General features: G+C 41.2%; 1 protein-coding gene across 2 annotated transcripts in view; it reads right to left on the minus strand.

Moving 5' to 3' along the window:
* Positions 1-21,354, minus strand: part of SAMD12 (sterile alpha motif domain containing 12) — a 376,744-nt gene that overhangs the window by 199,492 nt on the left and 155,898 nt on the right. For both annotated transcript variants that reach the window (XM_019803196.2, XM_019803197.2), the window contains exon 3: positions 16,537-16,666. In XM_019803196.2, coding sequence (XP_019658755.2) covers positions 16,537-16,666 — 130 coding nt within the window. The remainder of the gene's footprint in view (positions 1-16,536; positions 16,667-21,354) is intronic.

Genomic DNA, 21,354 nt, shown 5'->3' on the forward strand with positions numbered 1-21,354 from the left:
GGCAAAATGATGGGAGTAAAGAAGGCAAAACTTGCCTTGGACAGGAGCAAAAAATACAGCCTTAGGTGTCAGGAGCTGAGTACTGCCATCTACTGGCCACCAGATCTGGGTCGATTTTCCTCACTTCTCTGAGCTTCAGATTCCTCATCTGAAGAGAGACTCACACTTAGATCAACAGGGTTCTGAGGTTAGATAATGTGTTTGAAACATCACTTCATACATTTCAAGTGTGATACAAATGTCAGTGGGAAATTTCTTATGAGTAAAACAATCTAAGATTCTAGGGACATCCACAGAATGGCTAACTACACACATTCAGGAAATTGCTTAGAGAAACAAAGTGGCTTTTCCCGTTTACATTCTATGGCAGTACTTTTTGTCAGTACCCAGCCATCACTGCATCCTTTACCCTGGAGCTGCCTCCATTTGTTGGGAGAGAGGCCAGTCTCTGACTCGAACTTCATGGGAGCACATTTTGCAAAAACAGAGGTAACTCTCTCTTGTCCCCCTTTTTCTATGGGCTCAACTGAACATCACTGTGAATTTACTGCCAAATAGCGATGTGAGGCTAAGATCCTTCTGGAATGACTAGAGCAATCCCATCTTTCCCCCTCTAGATACACCTCACCGTCCTCTGAAAGATTTATAAAGAAGGACACTGTTGCAACACACGACCTTTCGAAACTGCTCACACTATGTTCTCTCCCCGGAAGGAATTCTAATGTCCTCTTGTCTTGTGTTGCCTGCCGCGTACCAACCACAGGGGAAAGACACTGAAAATTTAATGAATTTAAGAAAAGCTGTGCAAGCTTCTCTTTTGGAGGAGCCTTGGGGAAGAGGGAAGCAGACAGAAAGAAAACATTCAAAGAAATTACACTGCCCCCGAGGGCGGCATCTACAGAGGATAGTGACAGGGATTTGGAGATGTATTATTTTTCTAGTGCCCATTTACCTACAGGGCTGGTTTCACTACCGTTGCTGGCTACCACCAGGGCAAAGGTGAAGGCACAAGATCAATATCAGAAGGAAAAACACTCGAGAAAGAAAACTGTGACTCCAGAGTACAACAAAGACTAGAGGACGGACACAGCCAGGGAGGGGAGGGTGGGTGTTAAAAAGAGAAGCATATGGAACTAGATACACAATTTGTCTGAAAAGCATACATACATACAACACCCAGAGAATAACAGCCAAAGAAAATGTTTTGCATTTAACTAATATAGAAACATATTTGCCATATATTTTTAAGTGGAAAAGAGAAAGCTATGCCACTCTCTAAGGTATGACACTGTTCTTATAAGTGTGCACGGACAACAAACTGAAAGGATACACATCAAAATCTTTGGGATTATTTCTGAATGTTGGAATCTGAGGGGGATTTTTTTACATGTTTTCCTTTTTCATGTATGTATACTTTCTTATTTTTTTCAAAATTGAATATACAAAAAGGAAAAGTAATACATGCTTTTAAAAAATGAAGACTTCTAACTTTCTTTTATAACCATCACTGAGAAAACATATTTGGGTATAGGGATGAAGAGGCTAGAATAGGGATCTACAAACCATAGCCCATGGGCCATATCTAGCCTGCTGCCTATTTTTATAAATAAAGTTTTATTGGAACACAGACACCTCATCCATTTACATACACAGGCAGAGTCCAATAGTTGGGACAAAGACCATATGGCCTGCAAAGCCAAATGGCTCTACTTGGCTCTTTACAAAAAAAGGTTGCCAACCCCTGGGCTAGAAGAATCCTTTCTCTGCTATTGGAATATCCATTGCACACTATTAGCTGTGAGGAAGTCATAACCTCTGTGTCTCAGCTTCCCCATACATAAAGAGAAGGATAATACGTCTTAGAGTTGTCTTGAGAATTAAATGAGTTAATGCATAAAAAGTACTTACTGCTGTGCCTGGCCCATTAAGAAACTCTCAAAAACATTATTCTACTTACTACCTACTTCCTTTTTAAACAAGATACATTATTCCACTATTAGGTTAAACCTAATTGCCATTTTGTTGGTGAAATTGTTCAACATTGGCAATCTTATATGGTTCAATGTAACCATACTTTCACCACTTGCTGTTCTCATTTCTCCTGTGTAAGTCATAATCTCTGAGACTGTGTCAACGTCATTAAGGCAGTTGGGGGTTAGCTAATTTGCCATGAAAAGCTGAGAATAAAAACCTAGCACTGCTGTACCCAAATCCAGATGTCTGAAACAATAATGTTGCATTTGTGTTATGCTTTGTTACTTGTGAAACACTGGCAATTGAGCTCTAAAGGTATGTATGGTGTGACAGATTCCATGCTCCTGCCTTGCTGCCCTAAACAGAAGCTTTTCAGATGAAGGATAGTCTTCCCATCCTCCAAAATAACGCCTGTCTCTTGAATTTCAGCAGGCCCAGGAAGCTTTCACCACACTGTGACAATCACTCGTGGTGCTGAGCAGAAATCCAGACACATCCTGTTACAACATCCAGGAAGACCTGCCCCTGAAGGGAATAGGGGACTCTGGTTCCCACAAAATTTCAAGGGTCTGTCATTCAAGTGCACTTAAAGATGGCATTTTGGAGCTCGGTACAGATTCAGCATGGGAGTTCTTCAAAAAGAAAAAAAAAATCAAATGGGGCTTCTCCAAGAATGAGACGGGAAGACAGATTGGAACATCAATGGAAGGGAATTCTCAGAAGCTGCAGATAGAAAAGTACAGGATGAGGTTCATGAAAAGGAAGCAGATCAGGAAACTGAAGGACTAATCAAGTATTCTCATCAGCGTATATGAGGAAGGGCTTTAAGTTCAGTACTAAGCCTATCAAAGGAAGAACAAACTCAATTTAATCCAATCAACACTTATTAAACGCCTATTTTATGCCAGGCACTGAGTTAACACAGCTAGAGCTAGTAAGATAAACCAGATGCTATTTCTACCCTACAGGAGTTTCTGGGCTGGTGGAAGGAAGATAAACACATAACCAAATAATGTTAATATAATATGATCAGTGTTCTAACAGTAATAGCAGTTATTCATTTACTGCAAAAATTGTGAAGGAAATACAGAATGGAAAAATTAATTTTGCTTGGAAAGGCCCAGGGAGGGTAAGGAAGAGAGAAATAATTGGAGGTGGGCCTTGCAAATTACTTAACGTTCACTAGATGGGCCATGGGGCAAGAATGAGAGTGGTCTGCTGCAGTCTCAGGATAGGAGGGATACAAGGAATGGATGCAAACAAACCTGGGGAATGTTTGTCAAGAGCCACTTGTGCCAAGCTTAAGAATCTGGACTTTATCCAGTAGGCATTTAGTTTTTTTAAGCAGGAAGAGATCTGGTCAAGTCTGATTTAGAGAGACAAAAGAACAGATGCTTTCCCAGAGAACCATGAAGTAAGATTATAGAAGAATGTTCAGGCCGAGACTAGGGAAACTTAGACCAGAAGGATTGCAGTAAGAGTAGGAAGGAGGGAACGTACACTGGATACAGCAGGGCTTCAAACTAGTATGCAAAAGTGGAGGCAGAAAGTCTGAAGACTCAGAAGGTAAAGAGATGAAAAGAATTCTGGCGTGGGAGGAGGGAGAGTCATGCAGGCAGGGAGAAGAGCACAGGTTAGGGGACTGGCCTTGGGGGAGATAATCTCTCTTCCTCAGAGACATAAAGGAAACCAATCAGAAGGGGGTAAAAATAGAGGTGATACTGCAGGGAGGAATGTTAAGAAAATTTACCACCATTGGTGCCTCCTCAGAATAATGAAAGGGGAGAGGGATGGGGGCTTTGTGGAAAGGGAGCTAGGAGTAGCACCGCTGTTGGAGACTGGGAAAACGGAAAAGCCAGACATCTGTAAAAACAATAATCCAACAGGATCCTGACCCAGGATCCACTTGGGCCAACGACTCACACATTGGTGGCCTCTATCATCCACACACTCCATTTTTTTCCAAGACTGTTCTGAGCTTGTCTGTCCACTCACCACTGGTGATGCTATTATCACTGATGGGTGGTGAATGACATCCGAGAGAGGAAAATTAAGTGTCCTTAATCCCAGAGAGGAAAATTTAGTTTCCTTAGCCTGACACTCAAAACCTCCTCTCATGTAGCCCTCAGACTACTCTTCTGATCTATCTTGACCTCCATCACTCATCCCTCCTCAGGTTCAGAAACCCCAATGCTTTCAGGCTCAGGCACATAATGCCCGTGTGGGAAGAGGCAAGTGTCTGATGCAAGAGGGGGTGGTGAGGTCTAGGGCTTAAAAGCTGTAACATTTTCTTATTCTCTAGGGTCAGACAAAATTCATAAATACAACTTGGTATTTCGGGGACTTTCTCTTTTAAAATCCTACACAGGACAAATCCAGCCTCCTCCAAGCAGACTTCCCAATTGACCAGGCTCCTAGATAGGAGTTCTTTCTCAAGTCTTCTTTGGTGGTTTCCCTCGTGTTTTCTTTCTTTCATCACTTGCTTATACTTATAAGATGGTATCTTTCATAGCACAGAGGTCAGAATGTGAGCTTTGGATTCAGATAGCCCTAGGTTAAAACCTTGACTTTGCCATTTTTAGGTTTTTATGACATAGACAAGAAACCTACGTTTTCTGAGAGTCATTTTCCTCATTTGTAAATTGGAAATAATATTACATTATGGGTTATTGTGACAATAAATTAAATAACTATGCAAAGTACTTACTGGAGTGCCTTGCATGCAAACACTAAAATATTTTTTAAAATAGGAGTTTTCTCCAGCCATATATTTTTATTTATATTTAACAATAAAACAAAATTACACATGTGTATATACATATACATGTATATATATATATAAACATACACATTTATTTTATCTTTCTCCCATCCTTAAGAGCCCCAGGGTACATGGGCAGAACCTCTGTCATGACACTCAATGGGGGGGATTGGGAACCATACCCTTTAGAGGCAATCCAAGGGGCGTATATTTATGTTTATTAAACAATGAAATAAAACTACACATGTGTATGTATATACATGTATACGCATATATATGTACCCACATTTACATAATTCTTTCCCATTTGAAAAGTGATTTCTATACTCTCCTTTGCTTCTGATAAACCCATGTATGGAATCTATATAATCACAGACCGACCAGTAATAATAACTAGTAGCAACTTTGTAAGGTACACTTTATAATATTTTTGAGAAAGGGGAAACTGAGGCTCAGGGAGGTGAAACAGACTTTGCCAAGGCCACATACAGTCAATAAGAAGTCTCCACAGTCCAGGCTTTCTCTAATCTTTATAACTATCCAAGACAGGAAGACTGTCAAGAGCAATTAAACACTTAACAGTCACATTATCCCAAAGTTAGTATGGAAATTGAAAAATATATTTAATGAGACTCTGAAGGAGGAACATGAGAGCCCAAACACAATGGCCTAGAATGATATTGGCCAAGACCTCCTGAGGACAATCGTATTTCATTATAACATTGCCATGGAATCTTAAATACAACCAATCCCACATGTGTGGATTGCCATTTCCTCCATCAACAAATATGGCGCCACAATCACCATAAGTTATGCCATTTGAAGGAAGGGCCATTGCTCCACAAAGCAGATTGCCTCTAAAGGGCAAGATTCCCAATCCCTTCATTGAGTGTCATGACAGAGGTTCTGTCCATGCACCCCAGGGCTCTTAAGGATGGGAAATGTGACTTGACAGGATGAGTACACAGTGTATTAATGTTCAAACAGGGATTGGGAGCAAAATCAAGGGAAGGGTATCTCCAATTTTGTAATCTGACTTCAGTACTTCCCCAAACTACATAAAACAAAAAGCAAAACAAAGCAAAACAGAGAGTAAAGTTATCAATAAAAGGGGCGCCTGGGTGGCTCAGTCGTTAAGGATCTGCCTTTGGCTCAGGGCATGATCCCAGGACTCTGGGATCGAGCCCCGCATCGGGCTCCTCTGCTGAGAGCCTGCTTCTTCCTTTCCCACTCCCCCTGCTTGTGTTCCCTCTCTCTCTGGCTGTCTCTCTCTCTGTCAAATAAATAAATAAAATCTTAAAAAAAAAAAAGTTATCAACAAAAAAAGGAATTAAACAGACACAGAAGCTAAAAAGCAAACAGATTTATCCAAACAAATCATGTTTCATCAACTTCATTTCTCTGACAGAGCAAAAAGCTCAGTGTTCAGAGTAAGCAGCAAAGGAAGCTGGACTTTTGGTCATATTGAGTAAAATGTGACAGTCTCATAGGGGACTAGAAAGGTTGAATTAAGAGGGAGAAAAGGAAGAAAAGATGGATCTGGTTAAAAGAAGGAATGAAATTGAGTTTGTGGCTATAAAACCTTCATTGTGCTTCTGGAATTTGGAGTGAGAAAATAAGCTAAAAGGGTGTGCTTTAAAAAAAATAAAAGGGTGTATCTTGTCCATTTTTGGCCTCCCACTTCTATCTGTGAGGCAACCTGCTGGACTTTCCCTAAGAACAGTCTCCTGTTCTCCCATAGTAATGTGATAGTGATAGGTAACGGTTACTGAGCCCCTTCCATGTGTCAGGCACCATTTTAAGTATTTTCTAGATGTCCCCTCCTCTCACCTGCCAACAGCCTGTGTGGTAGGTCCTGCTGATGTGAAGTACTCAGCAACCGTATTTACCTGGACTCAGCCAGTACACTCTGAACCACGCTTCCTCCTATCTGTAACGGCTTGCAAGAGAAGCCCCATGCACATAGAAAGCCTCTAAGACACAGCAAGTATGATTAAAACTGTCAGGGGTTTTCTAAAGCAGGAAGGTCCCGTAAGTTACAACTTTGATAAGAACACCTGGCTGGCACTGGCATTTCTCAGGTCTCAGAAGCCTTTGGCTTGGGTCTGTTAACAGGTGCTGGCTGGGAGAAGGAGCAGGATATCTGGCAGGCGAAGGGAGTACTGGATAAGGGTGCAGAAAGCTAGCTCCTGACCCCAGCCCTGCTTTCCCTGGCTGTGAGAACCTGGCCAAACCTTTCAAGTTTCATTTCCCAAACTACAGAACCTATAATAGTGAGGGGGTGGGGGAGAGGGGGAGATCACCAAATGAAAAACGGAATCAGGTAGAAGTAAAATCCTCCCCCCGTAAGAGTAGTGTCAATTATTTAAGTCTAGGCAATTAGTTAAAAAAAAGAAAATCCTCTAGTTCTTCGATGGATGAAACAAATAGTTCATTTGAGACAAACCCCACTCTTATTTTTTCAAATAGAATATTAAATAAATGCTATATTTAGAATATCAATGTCCCCTTAAGAGCAGTAGTTTCTTTACAAAAGCCAACAAAGTGGCACTGTTCTGTGATGAAAATGGGAGACATGTTTTTCTTAATGTAAAATTTATAGTATTTTTACATGAGATTTTGGGTGTTAAAATTCCTTTGGTGTATAAAGTGTGGCGAGGGTAATTTTTAATTTAAAAGTATGAATGAGTAAAATACTAAGGAGGCAACTAGATGCTACTGCAAAAATATCTTCTGAAATTGAACTCATCTGTGAAACCCAAAAGCCTTGGCTGCATGAGCACAGCTCAGACAAGCAGAATTGCAGTCAGACAAGAGAGCCGCTCTTTTGTCAGCTGTCATCTTCCACCAGTTGGTAAAACCATACCTTTCTTTATAAGAATGTTCTGCTCTCTTCAGATTATCCTTTCAATGAAAAATGCATAAAGTGGATTTTCAAACTCAATTTCTTTAAATATAACATATACATTTCCTTATATTTATGTTATCCTATATTAGATTGTTATATATTTATACCCATATATTTACAATATAGATGAATATAAAACCTATCTCCTATCCATCACTTTTTAAAAAATTATTTGAGAGGGAGAGAGAGCGCATGTGCGTATGGGTGGAGAAGAGGGAGAGGGAGAATCTCAAGCAGACTCCACACTGAGCCCAGAGCCCAACTCAAGGCTCCATCTCATGACCCTGAGATCATGACCTGAGCCAAAACCAAGAGTCGGCTGCTTAACCGACCACGCTACCCAGGTGCCCTCTTCAACATCTTTAATAGAAATGATCCTACAGCCCGTATGGAAAGACACAGGATGACATTTTCATTTTTTCCTTTTAAAAACACTTTGCCATTTTAGAAAATTTGGAAAGCACACAAGTCTCCCCAAACCAACTCTGAGATATAATTTACATACAACACATTTCACACATTTGAGGTGCCAAGTAGAGAACTTCTGACAAAGATATAAAGCATTTTCATAACCAAAGAAAGTTCCTTGGCTTCTCTTTACCATCTCCCCTCCACACCCCAACCCAAGCAACCCCTGACTGGATTGTCATCACTGCCAATTTTGTGTTTTAGAATTTCATATGATGGAGTCACACCACAGGTACTCTTTCTGTCTGACTTCTGTCACTGAGCACAACACGAGGTCCTTTCATGTTGCACGCACCAGGAGTCGGTTCCTTTCCGTTGTCGAGTAGCGCTCTTTGTGTGAATACGGCACCGGTTCCTTTCCATTGTCGAGTAGCGCTCTTGGTGTGAATACAGCACCGGTTCCTTTCCATTGTCGAGTAGCGCTCTTGGTGTGAATTCAGCACCGTCTGTTCAGCCACGCTACTCTGGAGGGACCTGAGGATTGTTTAGAATTTTAACGCTCCTTCGGATATTACCAGACTGGAATTTTTATGAATATATGTTTCCAATTCTCTTGTGTAAATACCCCAGAGCAGAACTGCAGGATCATTGAATAGTTGTATGATTAACCACATAAAAACTTCACAGTTTCTGAATTGGGGGGCACCACTGCACCCAATAACAACATATGAGAGATCTCATTGCTGCGCACATTCAGCAACCCTGAGGACTGCCAGGCATTTGAATTTTAGCCATTTTACGGAGTATGAAGTGGTATCTCACTGTGGTTTTACTTGCATTTTCTGGGTGACTTAATGTTGCTTAGTGTCTTTTCACACACTTATTGTCCATGCTTTTTTTTTTTTTTAAAGATTTTATTTATTTACTTGACAGAGATAGAGACAGCCAGCGAGAGAGGGAACACAAGCAGGGGGAGTGGGAGAGGAAGAAGCAGGCTCATAGCACAGGAGCCCGATGTGGGGCTCGATCCCATAACGCCGGGATCACGCCCTGAGCAGAAGGGCAGATGCTTAACCGCTGTGCCACCCAGGCGCCCCTATTGTCCATGCTTTTATCTTCCCTGTAAAGTCCAAATCTTCTGTCCATTATTATTGGACACACCTACTCTTCTAGATTTCAGGGTGATGCCTTGTGAAATCAGTTTTTGGATGGGTCCCAGCAAAATCATTTTTATTTTGTCCAGCTTATTCCTGTTGTAAAGATTGCAGTGATGACATCATGCTCTTCACCTATCAGAGCTGAAATCCTAAGCTTTCTGCATCTAGGGAGACGATCATATGACTTCCTGCATTTATTCTATTAATGTAGTGAATCAAGCTGAATTTTCAAAACTTAACCTTGAATTCCTATGCACACACGATCATGATATAGTATCGTTTTTGTCTATTGCTAGATTCAATTTGTTTGTATTTTGTCAAGGTTGATGAAGGATATTTGTCTATGGTATACCATTCTTGTATCTTTGTCAGGTTTTAATGTTATGGTTACTCTGACCTTATGGTTTGGAAGTATTCCCCTTTCCCTCTCTTTTCTGAAAGAATCTGCATAGGGTCAGTTATTGATTACTTGAATTTATTATAAAAGTCTTCAGGGCTTAGGTTGTGTGTGTGTGTGTGTGTGTGTGTGTGTGTAGTTCTAATTAACAATTTATTAGGAGATATGTGGCTATTTAAATTTTCTAGCTTTGAGTTGGTGCTAAATTAAGATTTTTAAGGAATTTGTCCATTTCACCTAAGTATATTGGGATAAACTCATTCATACTATTTTATTATTTTTTAATGTACATAGAAAATTTAATGATGCCCCCAACTTTCTTTCCTGACATTATCTGTTTTCCTGGTTCGGTCTAGGTAGATGTTTACCAATTTTGTTATCTCTTCAAAGAATCAACTTCATTAGTTTTCTTTGTTGCTTGTATGTTTATCTCATCAATTTCAGCTCTTACTTTCAGATTATGTGTTCTTTTCTAATGTCTTAAGGTAAACATTTAATTTACTGATCTCAAGTCTTCTTTTAATAAAGGCATTTAGTGAAACAATTTTCCTCCAAGTTGTACTGTAGCTGCACACCACCAATGTTTGAAATATTCATGCTGCTATTATTATTCCGTTCAAAATATTTTCTCATTTCTGTCGTGATTTTTTTTCTTCACCCATGCGGTTCTCGGCTGTGTGTTAAGTTTCTAAATATTTGGGATTTTCTGGATATCTTGTTAATGATTTCTAATTTAATGCTGTTGTGGTCAGAGAATATGTCCTGTAAGACCTCAGTGTTTTGAAATTTCTTGGATTTATTTATACCCTTATGTGCAGTGTATCACGGCGGATAATTCTCAGGAACTTGAAAAGAGTGTGTGTCCTGAAGGTTTTGGGTGTAGTGTTCTGTTTGGCATGTGGTACCGGCTACATAAATTTTTTCAAATACATGAATTAACTATGATTTAACAATTCAGAGAAAGGGACTGGTCAAGGGGCTAGAATGGGACTCTTTAGAGAAAAAGGAGGGAGCCGGTATAGCCAGATTGAAGAGGAGAGGATGGCTGTAACAGGGAGCAAGTATCCAGGCGTAACAGGGGATGACTGGTTCAAGCAGAGGCAGAAAAGGTTATTTATAGAAGAGAACAGGGGCATGTCTTCTGGAAGAAGAGGAAGCAGCAGATGAAGATGGGGTGGAGGGGGAAAATATTCAGGGAAATCCCATCACATAGTCTATACCTTCTCAGTGTAGCAGAAGGAGGACATCTACTAAAGATGAAGGAACTTGGCAGCAGATGTTTTGAGGTCTCCAAACAACAGTCTGCTGGGCTGAAGGAAAGGATTGGGGGGCTATGCCAGGGCTCCACTGGGGTCCAGCAGCAACAATCTGTCTTGGGGGCAGCAGCCATCAAGGGCTTTTCTTAGCAAAGGTTTCTAACCTAGGAACCTAAACAGGACCTATGGGTGGGTTTTAGTTAAACCTCAGCAGAACTTCCTAATAATAACATTTTCATCTATCAATATGAAAAGTCCTATAATAGGGCTCACCTATTACTGGTAGTAAACCAGTTTGTCTGCAGACCTAAATGACATTCTCCACAAAGCTTTATTAGAAATGAAGCTGACATTCTGGTCTCCATTGACTCTTTTCATTCAAAGGGGTATTCTTTTTATTGACCTCATAAAACCTGGGATGACATCGAAAGCCCTTCCCAACATTTAGAAGTCTATTATCCAGAATCATCAAAGATGATCAAATTCAGCACCCCTGGTTTAAGAAAGCTGAGGAGTGTCAAGGTGATGTTAGTAAGCTTTCCATCAAAAGAGGTTAAAAACAACAAATTCTGTTGTTGGAAAATTAACTTATGGGAAACAGGCCCTGATGATGTCAGAAACTTTACTGCTTGAGGTTTAATAAAAAATGTAGAGCAGTTCATACAAAAGAGAAATGTAACAAAACACAAAGACATAGAAAAGGAAACCAACATCCAGAGGGAAACCAATGATGACAAGAAAAGGCACAGACACAGTGCTGTGATCGTTACATATGCCCAGCTTTATTTGGCTACACTGGATGCTAATAAGTAGTATACTCACAGGTAGATCACATAAAGTAACGAACTATTCCACTTCTTCTGGTAACTTGTTAATTACATACCCCACTGGTCTCTATGGGTAACATAATAAAGACATGGAAGACAATAGCAGAAGGGTAAAGGGGTGGAACAGCTCAGAGAGATCAGCACTGAAGGGAATAATGTTAGCAAACACACAGATCCTACAATCCAAAAGTCCAAAAGAGAGAGGTTTATTCCCCTTTTATCCAATATCATAAACAGAACTGCCAAATTTCAGGGTGCTACATCTCAGCAGAATATTTTGAAAAGGGGAAAGAGGTGGGGGGTGGTTGAAGCACAAAACGAACCAGAAATATATTCATTTATTTTTCAGGAGACCAGTGGGAAATACTACAAATCAATACTGACCATTTGCAGGGGATATTCATATGATAACTATTTATTCCTGCAGACTTCTGGACATCTAAAGAATTCCCATTGCTGTGCCACAAAGCAAACTACGTGGAAACCTTTTCCACATTCAAAATGGCTTTTAAAAATATTTTATATTCTGGGGAACTCTGAGTGCTTCACCCATAAAAATAAGTCTTTCAAGTTGGCAGGGGAAAGAACCCTTTCCAGATGGAGAACTTGATGCTGAAGGAGGTAAACTCACTTTAGCAGCCACGGAAACAACACAAGGCACAGCCAGGGGCTGAAATTGCCTCCAACCTGAAAATATTCTTAACTGTGCATAAAAGAGAATCTGAAAGTTGCCTGTGAGCTTACACCTGGCCCCAGTAGAGCTTCCTCATCAACATTCCAAGCCGGCCTCAGAAAGCTGAAGAGAATCTTGCAAGCACAGGAAAATAGACAAATTTCTTTCCTTCAAGCCTAATCTGATGATTTAAATCTATCTATCCTAATACCTCTCAGGTGTTCTAACCATCTTATGCCTTTTAAGAGCCCTTCTGCGGGGAATTAACACCAGTAGCTTCTCTTCTGATTAAACACATCTGCCACAAAATAGCAGGTGCTGTCTGGACACAATGAAATTCTCAGAAATTCCAATAGGAAACTTGCAAAAGGTTTTGAATGCTTGTATATGGTAACATATCTTAACGTTTCTTAGACTTTGGAGAAAATGGGGGGAATGTTTGTGTAGAATTTAAGTCCTTCAAACAAAGGCATCAAAATGTTAATAGAGTGGACTTGCTGGCCAAAACATAAAAAAAAAAAAAAAAATTAAACTACTGAAGTTAAAACAGGGTGATTTTCAAAAAAGGTTAAAATCAGGACTCTCATCAAATACAAAAATGAATACGTTTAAGATTTATTTTTAACTTGTTAGTGAATAAACCAGTAAGATGTTACAACCAGGAGAAAGATACTACAAAGGAGAATCCAAAGAGCACACGCCCACAGATCAGGGAGAGTAACATGAATGTATAAATGTCAGGCAAACCTCACCTTTTCCACAGTGGCTAGCAAAGCCAACTGAACCTCTATGGGACAGAATTTACACATCTACAACGAGGATTATTTTGTATTGCTGTGAGTTATCTACAACCTACTGAGTTGTAAAAACAGTGCTATGGAATTAGATGGCCCCAAATGGTGTGCTATTGACGATGCACAGTTTCTCACGGAAGCACAAATTTTCCCTGCACAGATCGCTGACCGTCTTATTTATTGCTGTATTCCCAAAACCCGGTATAGGGTGGATGCTCCATAAATACTTGCTAAATGCATAAATGTCTACTATGTATCAGGCATTAAGCTAGGCCCTTCATGGGCATCCTTCCATTTAATTCTCCCAACAACACCCTTTAAAATAATTATTCTCATTTCACCGATGAAAAACTAACTTGTGCAATGTTATACAGCTATTACTTGTCAAAGGTTGGAGGTGGAGGATAAGCAGGGAGGATCCAACCCAGGTCTGTGAAAGCCCTATTTCCCTTCTTCTTCCCATTTAATATACATCCTTTTTATTTGTCATCACTGTATCATCTGCCTCTAAATTAAGGGACTGTTTATAGGTTACACTGGCATAACAAACACGCTTGCTTGATGAGCACGAATCGGAGATCCACGCATTGAAAAGAAATAAATGGACAACAACACTCAAGAGAATTTAAGCATAAGGAAGAGACACATGAACATCTTTGTTGCAACCTTGCAGGTAAACACAGGGTATCTACCAGCCCAGACACCCCCCTGCCCCACTCCACTCCACCTGGGTGCTCATTTTCCAATTTTCAGAATAATAAAGATAGATGAATTCAATACTGTTTATATGTGGTGTTTGTTTTCATAGAGATCAGTACAGCACTTAGGAGATCAGCAGCAGCTCACATTCAGTGAACGCTTCCTAGGACCACGGACTACTCTCACAGTAACACTAGGCAGCGGGTACCATCTCCTTCCTGCAGATCAAGCTGAAGGGCATGAAATCACACAGCAAAGTTGAAGCTCTGGGCTTTGGCCTGGCCCTTGTCACCACCCTCAGCACTCCACTGTTTATCAGGGCTGGTGAAGTGGGCTTTGTCACTGCAGGTCTTAATTTTTCACAAACCTCTTTGCCCTGTTTTTCACAGCCTAGCCTCTAAGGGCACGGCGAGCCCCCGCCCCAGTTTCCAGCATCCTGGGGCTGGTAACTGCAGGCTGACTGAAGTCCTATTCTCTGGCCACTTGTGACCACCTGGGAATTTCACTTTCACTCTTGGAGAGGCAAGGGCCAGAGAACAGGGGAACAGAGTGGTTTTCTGAGGTCTCAGTGGAAGGTCAAAAAGACGTAGGCCAAATGTCCATGTGAAATCCTCCTCTATGTTCCCTAAGCCCCCAATACTTTTCTGATTTCTTTTCTTGCCTGAAAACAGTCTGCCCTTAGAATGAATATATGTTTTTAGACACCTCCAGATGAGTCTTGACAAGAAGAGCAAAATGCTGACAGGCAGAAAGAAGGGGCCAGTAAATGGCTAACTTAACGGGTCACTTAATAGTATTTCATTTTAATCTTCACAACTCCTGGAGATAGGTAATTATCATCTTTATTTTGGAGATGAAGAGTGAGGTTGAGTAATTCATCTAGCTTAAGCAGCTTGCCCAAGATTCCAAGAAATTTGTGATCGACCTGAATCAGTGGTGTTGCCTGGAGACCAAATAGGCCACCAAAAGCAATAGGATAGCTGTTCAAAACCTGTATCTCATGCCCACGCCCTCTTTCTTCACGTCACTTGGCAGAAAGCCTTCGGAAGTGGTATACCATGGACTCCAAGCCAGGAAGCATGAGACCTCATCCTCTACAAACCAGTATAAATGCCTACCCTTCCCTCAAGGGCATCTCACAATTCCTGCCCATAGTAAAAGATAACACTACTTTCAAGTAAGATCATGAAAAAGCCTTTGCCATTATTCTATCACACAAGCATTAAGAAACATTAAGCACACATTATCAGATGAAGGCGTCCATAATCAGCCAAATGGTGACTGACTGATTGCTTTTAGGGCTGGAATAACTGACCCTGTATGGGATTCCCTCATATTCTTAAGGGAGGGACTGAGAAAAAAAATTAGACCCTCGGAATCTAAGCAAAGTTCTGACACTGCCTTCACAATTTTAGGAATTTCATCTAAAAAGCCATTATTCCAGGTGGTGGTGGGGGAAGCAAAGTGCATTAAGGACAATTTTAATACTTAAGTTAGGAGGACTTCATTCCCTGTTAATTCATCTTGAGCTACACTTGAGTGTGTTCCTTACGTTTTAAAACATGTAGGATTTGGTCAGCAGGAATCTAGGATAACCTAGCTCACCGTTCTTTTGTATTACAACCCTTTTTTCCAAATGAAGTTCTTTGTACAATCTGAATATGTCAAACAGACATACGGGGAGCTGCTTTACCTGACACACCCATCTCAACCCAAAGCACACCCCCTGTCCCTTTGGCAATCTTTAGTGTACCCAAGGGCTCCAAGGAACACACTTGGAAAACCACCCAGTTGGGAAAGAGGCTTGGCATCCACAGAGCTGGGCTACTCAAGCACAGGTCATTTTCCCACTAGAGGAATGTTTTCTCTTAGAAAAAGGGAAGACTCTGGACTCGAATCAGGACTTCTCAACATGGGCATCCTCTAGAGCATAATAGCGCTGCTGTACAGAGCACCTTGTTCAGTCCAGTCATTCACATGGTGCTTGTGAAGGGGAGGGGGGCGGTGGAGGAACGCTGCCCGCATCCGTGCAGACCCTCAGAGCAGGAGGGCAGGGGAGGCCTGGAGAAGATCTCCTGACTCTGATGGGCTCCCAAGGTGGCCCCATCTGCTCCTTCTCGCCTACCCTGTTCTCCAATGGAGAGACATGATCATAAGGGCGTCTGCAGTTCATTATACTGTCATAGTTTCTGCTTCCAAGTGCTTCTTGACCTCCACATATAATACTCAAAGCCCCTTGCATCTGAATGGAATCCTCATTTTTGTGTTGAAGGTATTCATCTCAGGAGAAGTTAGTATTATCATGCTCACTTCAGAATTTTCCTATTTTGAAATCTTACCTACTTAGAACATCTAATCCTGATCCTGTAACCCAGCTAATTTGAAAGACTTCCTTCCTTTCTTTTCTCTAGGATTGGTACACACTCATTTTCTCTAGAGTTCCCCCAACCCCTTACCCTGATTCCCACATACTTGTCCTGGATACTTGGAATCCATGCTTCTCTGTTTAGGCTTATTAAGTAGCATAGCTTGCATGGATCTGGAATCCATCCCCCCTTTTAAAGTAAATCCATGCCAGAAAACTTCAGCAGGGAGATGCATTTCATTGTAAGGGTATGGGAAAGGCCACCGTGATGGGGAGAGGAAGAGGGAATAAAATAGTTTGGATGCCGCATACTTTACCAGTAATGTCATGCTGTTTGAATGACTCACTGTAGATCTGATACTGATTCGGACAATGTTTCTTCAACCACTTGCAGACATCCTGCTGAGTCCACAGAGCCACTGGTTTTGACAGCTTCACCGTAGCCGACTATGAAGCAAGCAGGAAAAGGTCTGTTAATGCCAGCCCCATGTCTAGAAAGGCACTATTGTTAGAAGTCCTAGTGTGTGTGGCAAGGCTGCAGGCTGGAATTCCTGAAGATAAGTCTCTGGCTGTTTTCCTCCTAAACTCTACAGACCTTTCTCCATACCCCTGAAAACCAGAAGAAAAGATCCAGGTGGAAAAGACCATGACAATTATACTTATTCTCATGTGATCATCTCTACTAGAAAAAAGTCCCCAGGAAGTAGTGTTTTCTGACAAATACTTCAACAAGACAATGCTATTGCTAAGCAATTAATTAAATTTTAGGGGTGGGATAGCTGCCCCCAGTGGCCTTTCTCTGTACTCCAAGAAACTGTCCATTCCTCATTACCCTCTAAGACCTCTAAGGGTCTAGTGCAACATTAGCCCTGGTGGGTGCTAATAATTATTTTTGGAACACACGTTATTGGATTTAGATACCTACATAGTAAAGAGTGCAAGTTGGCCTGGGGGTGGTCCCTTAAAGTCTAGGAATTATGCACAGTGGGGAAGCAAAAAGTCAATTCTGACAGCACGTGGAGAAAGGTAAAAAGGAAACGGGGTGGCTACACCTGATAGAGAAGCCAACCCATCAAGGCCTTTTACTGCTTTCTAGATCTTTCAGGGAGGGGTTTATGTAACAAAATAAAACAGAGGTGCAGGGGACCCAGCCTTTGACAGATGGCAGGTTATAAATTCATTCATTAATTAACATGCATCAGCTCTGTGCCAGATGCTGGTCTTCCTCATGGATCCCAGCAACTTGGCCGATGCAAGATGAAAGCTTAGCTACTTATAATTTTTTTTCATTCCGGATCAGTATTTGTCAACAGAATAGGATTATGATATCAAAAACTCTTTAAAGGATGTTAGGCACCACACAGACCCGGCCTTAAATATCACTGACCTTCTCACTAGGGATCATTTGCTTTTATTTCTTTTTCCATCTTTCAGATTAAGGCCAGGGGAGAGCCTCAATTTTGAAGGACTGTGATTTAATATCTTTCAAACACCTGCTAACATTTTTGACAAAGAGGGCTTGCTCCAGCCTCACAATCTTCATCGGAAAGCAACATACCTAACAACTGTTTGATTTTATTTTGATTATATTTAAGGTTACTTTTGTTTTACGGCAAATAAATTATGGTAAAAAAATAAAATTTCCAGTAGTAATGTCTAGTTTGCTTTTAAAACAAACGTGAATTTAAAAACAGTTGGTCAATTAAAAAAAAGAAGAGAACAGTAATACAGCTGGTAATAGGATAACAAGTGACGTGCACAATTCACACGTGTAAAACAGTGCTCAGGTGTTTCTTTGCTTTATTAGTAAACTTCCAATTGTAGGATTCTTTGGGCCATGACTTACAGAACCATCACAAACAATATTTTTTCTTCATGCTGTAATAATGTTTTTCACTCTTACTGTGACAGATGATTTTATACATATACATATATACACATTCATATATATATATATATATATATATATCTGCTTTTCATTCACTGTGATTGACATTCCTACACGGATATTTGAGGTTGATGTTCCCTCTCCTCGAATTTCGGCAAGGTCTGTAATGGTCCTGGCCAATGGAGCACAGCGGGATCGATGTTATCTATGTGACTTCCGAGGCAAGGTCACGAAGAGACAGCTTCTGCCTGGCTCATCCTCTTTGGCACTCAGCTTTGGAACCCAACCACATGCTGTGAGGAAACTCAGACCACATGAAGACACAAATGCAGAAATTTTGGCCCATTCCCCAACTGATGTTTCAGCTGACAGCCACACCCAACCCTCAGACAAATGAGTAAACAAGTTGCAGATGATGCCAGCCACCAGTCTTCGAATCTTCCAACTGAGGCTCCCAGACACCACGATGCAGAGACAAGCCAACCCTGCTGTCCTGAGTGAATTCCACTGAATGTAATCCACGAGCATCAAAGATTGTTGTCTTTCACCACTAAGTCCAGGATAATTTATTCTGCAACCCTAGTCACAACTGGAACACTAAGTTACATGCTGGTAAGGACGGATCTATTGTAACTGTGGTCCCAGAATGCCTTGCATTTAAGAGGTGCCACAGAGCCATGATGAATAAGTCCACGTATTAATGAAATGAACCCAGTAGGGAATTTCAAGTGTAGCCCTTTGCTGCTCTCCACCCACCCTGTTGTGCTCATGTGGCTCCTAGTCGAATGTGTCAGCCTCGTCCTTCCACCTCAAATCCCTGAGTCACAGGCTGCCAGCCAAGTCCCCTGTAAGCTCTGTATGCAACCATATCAAATACTTTCCTAATTTTGATGAGCGAGGAGGACCTCGGGTGTGGATGGTGCAAATGAGTGAATGTTGTGTTGTTCAGTTTCTTCCTTTTTGCTCTTCATTACCTCCTTTCCTTTACATGATTAGGAGACTAGAATTTTGGCTCTTCTAGCTAGAAATGCACTCACCGTCGTGTTTCACAAGTCAGCACCACTGAATCTGGCTCCTTCCTGCTCTAAAAACTTTTCTTCAGATTAGCTGAATGAGTTCACAGCTGACACATCATTACCCTGAAACCCTTTACAAGCTTCCTGCAAGTAAAGCTAATCACATCTTTTGAAAGCCCCTATAAACCAGTCATAGATGGCTGTAAATTAGGAAGGCAAAGACAAGAGGATGAAGTTGCTTGTATATCAATATACTAAACTTCCTGGAAGATCATCTTTAACCTGTTCATTTCCTAGGAAACAGAGGACCCTCACTGAGCACCAAGTCAAGCCCCCTCAACTGGGCTTCAGGTAGAGATTAACCCATACGTGCCAAGTCAACTCAAGGGGCATCCTCGTCAGCCCATCATATATGCTTTTGTTACAGATTTTCCCTTCGTCATAAATTCGGGTGTTCTGAGGCCAGTACTCAAGAAGGTACCTTTCCTTTCCTTCAGAGTATACTCTTGCTAAGCGTAATTCGGTATCACTTGCTTGGACAGCAATTAACTCAAAGCTGTAGGCATAGATTTTTCAGACTGCAGGAACCTACAGGGATCTGCCCCCATGTAAACTGGCATAAATAAAATGGGGAAGGATAAAGATTCCTATCATTAAGCACTGCTTGTCTCTTCTTTTTTTTTTTAAAATTTCTTTTTTTTTTAAGATTTTTTTTTTTAATTTATTCTACAGAGATAGAGACAGCCAGCGAGAGAGGGAACACAAGCAGGGGGAGGGGGAGAGGAAGAAGCAGGCTCACAGCAGAAGAGCCTGATGTGGGGCTTGATCCCCTAACGCCGGGATCACGCCCTGAGCCGAAGGCAGACGCTCAACCGCTGTGCCACCCAGGCGCTCCTGCTTGTCTCTTCTTAATCAGAGAGTGATAAAAGTACTGGCCCCATTCAATAGCTGATTCTTAGCCTTAGCTTTATTATGAAATTGTTATTAGTTTGCTACACAGTAATTGTTAAGAGCCATACTGACTCCACTTGCCCCAGTCTGCGGCTGCTTATGGATTCTCAGAGCCGACTTTTATTTTTTCGGCCTGAACTGCTCTTTGTGTAGCACCCAGGTGAACCTCAGTCACTTCTCCTCTCACGACTGCCCCATCTCCGACAGCAACCTAATTGGGGGAGTGAGGGCCATAACCTGATCCTTTTAAAGAGCTTATGCCTCCATGTGCAGTTTGGAACAACAAGGAGCCTATGCTAAACTCATGTCAATCCATGCATCATTGTCCCACTGGGAGGGGCAGAGCTGTCAAACTCAAAAGCTCCAAAGTGTTATTTCAACCACCCTCCCTTCCTCTGCTCTCCTCACAGCTCTCTTTACACACAACTCCAGCTAAAAATTTTCTGATACGCTCTGTTTCCCCCACCCATCCCCAGTGGGAGCCAAACCCCAAACAGTTCACAAAACAAGCAGTATTTCATATTTATTAGTAATAGTAAACTAGTAAAAAACAACAAAAAACAAAAACCCACCCTGCCCACAGGCAAACATTAAAAAATATTTGCCCCAGTTCCCTTTCTCCTGGCTCAGGTCTACCGCACCATTCTCTGGATTTACAACCCTGGAAACTGTTTGAGTTTGTTGCCCTGAAAGAAGCCAGAGGCAGTTTGTTATCTTAACCCCATGCTTTGTGACACCGAACAGAATCCCAGGCATTTCCTCTCTGAACTGGGCCCAGCCTTTCCCCAGACAAGCTGGAAAGGCACCATGGAAGCTTTCAGTGTCTGTTTTACAAGGAGACCTCCCTTGATGTGGAAGACACATCCCTGAGGGAAAGCTTGTTTTTTTTTTCCCCCCAAATGATTCCTTACCCTAATTCCACATTTTCAGCCATGTTTTATAGTAATTTTTGATTTGTATTTAAATGGAGAGAACTCTTAAGTTTTGAGTTCTTTGAGGTAAACTTGGAACTTTTCTAAGTTATAAAATAACTAAATGCTTTAAAGAAGTTTGATATTGAACGAACATATTACAAAAATTTTTCAAGTTAAATTTCATCTTGTCAATTATTCCTTATTTGTTTCGCAGTATAAAATCTCTTTAATTTACTAGGTTTTGATTTATAAGAGAACACTGCAATTCTAAGCTCCCAGCGCCTTTATCAACTCAACTAGGTAAGCTTACACGAGACCAGTGGGCTGAGTGGGGAAAAGCAGGGAACTCATAGATCACTTATATCC

This window comes from Ailuropoda melanoleuca, chromosome 9 (genome assembly GCF_002007445.2).
Source record: "Ailuropoda melanoleuca isolate Jingjing chromosome 9, ASM200744v2, whole genome shotgun sequence".
NCBI classification, from domain to species: Eukaryota; Metazoa; Chordata; class Mammalia; order Carnivora; family Ursidae; genus Ailuropoda; species Ailuropoda melanoleuca.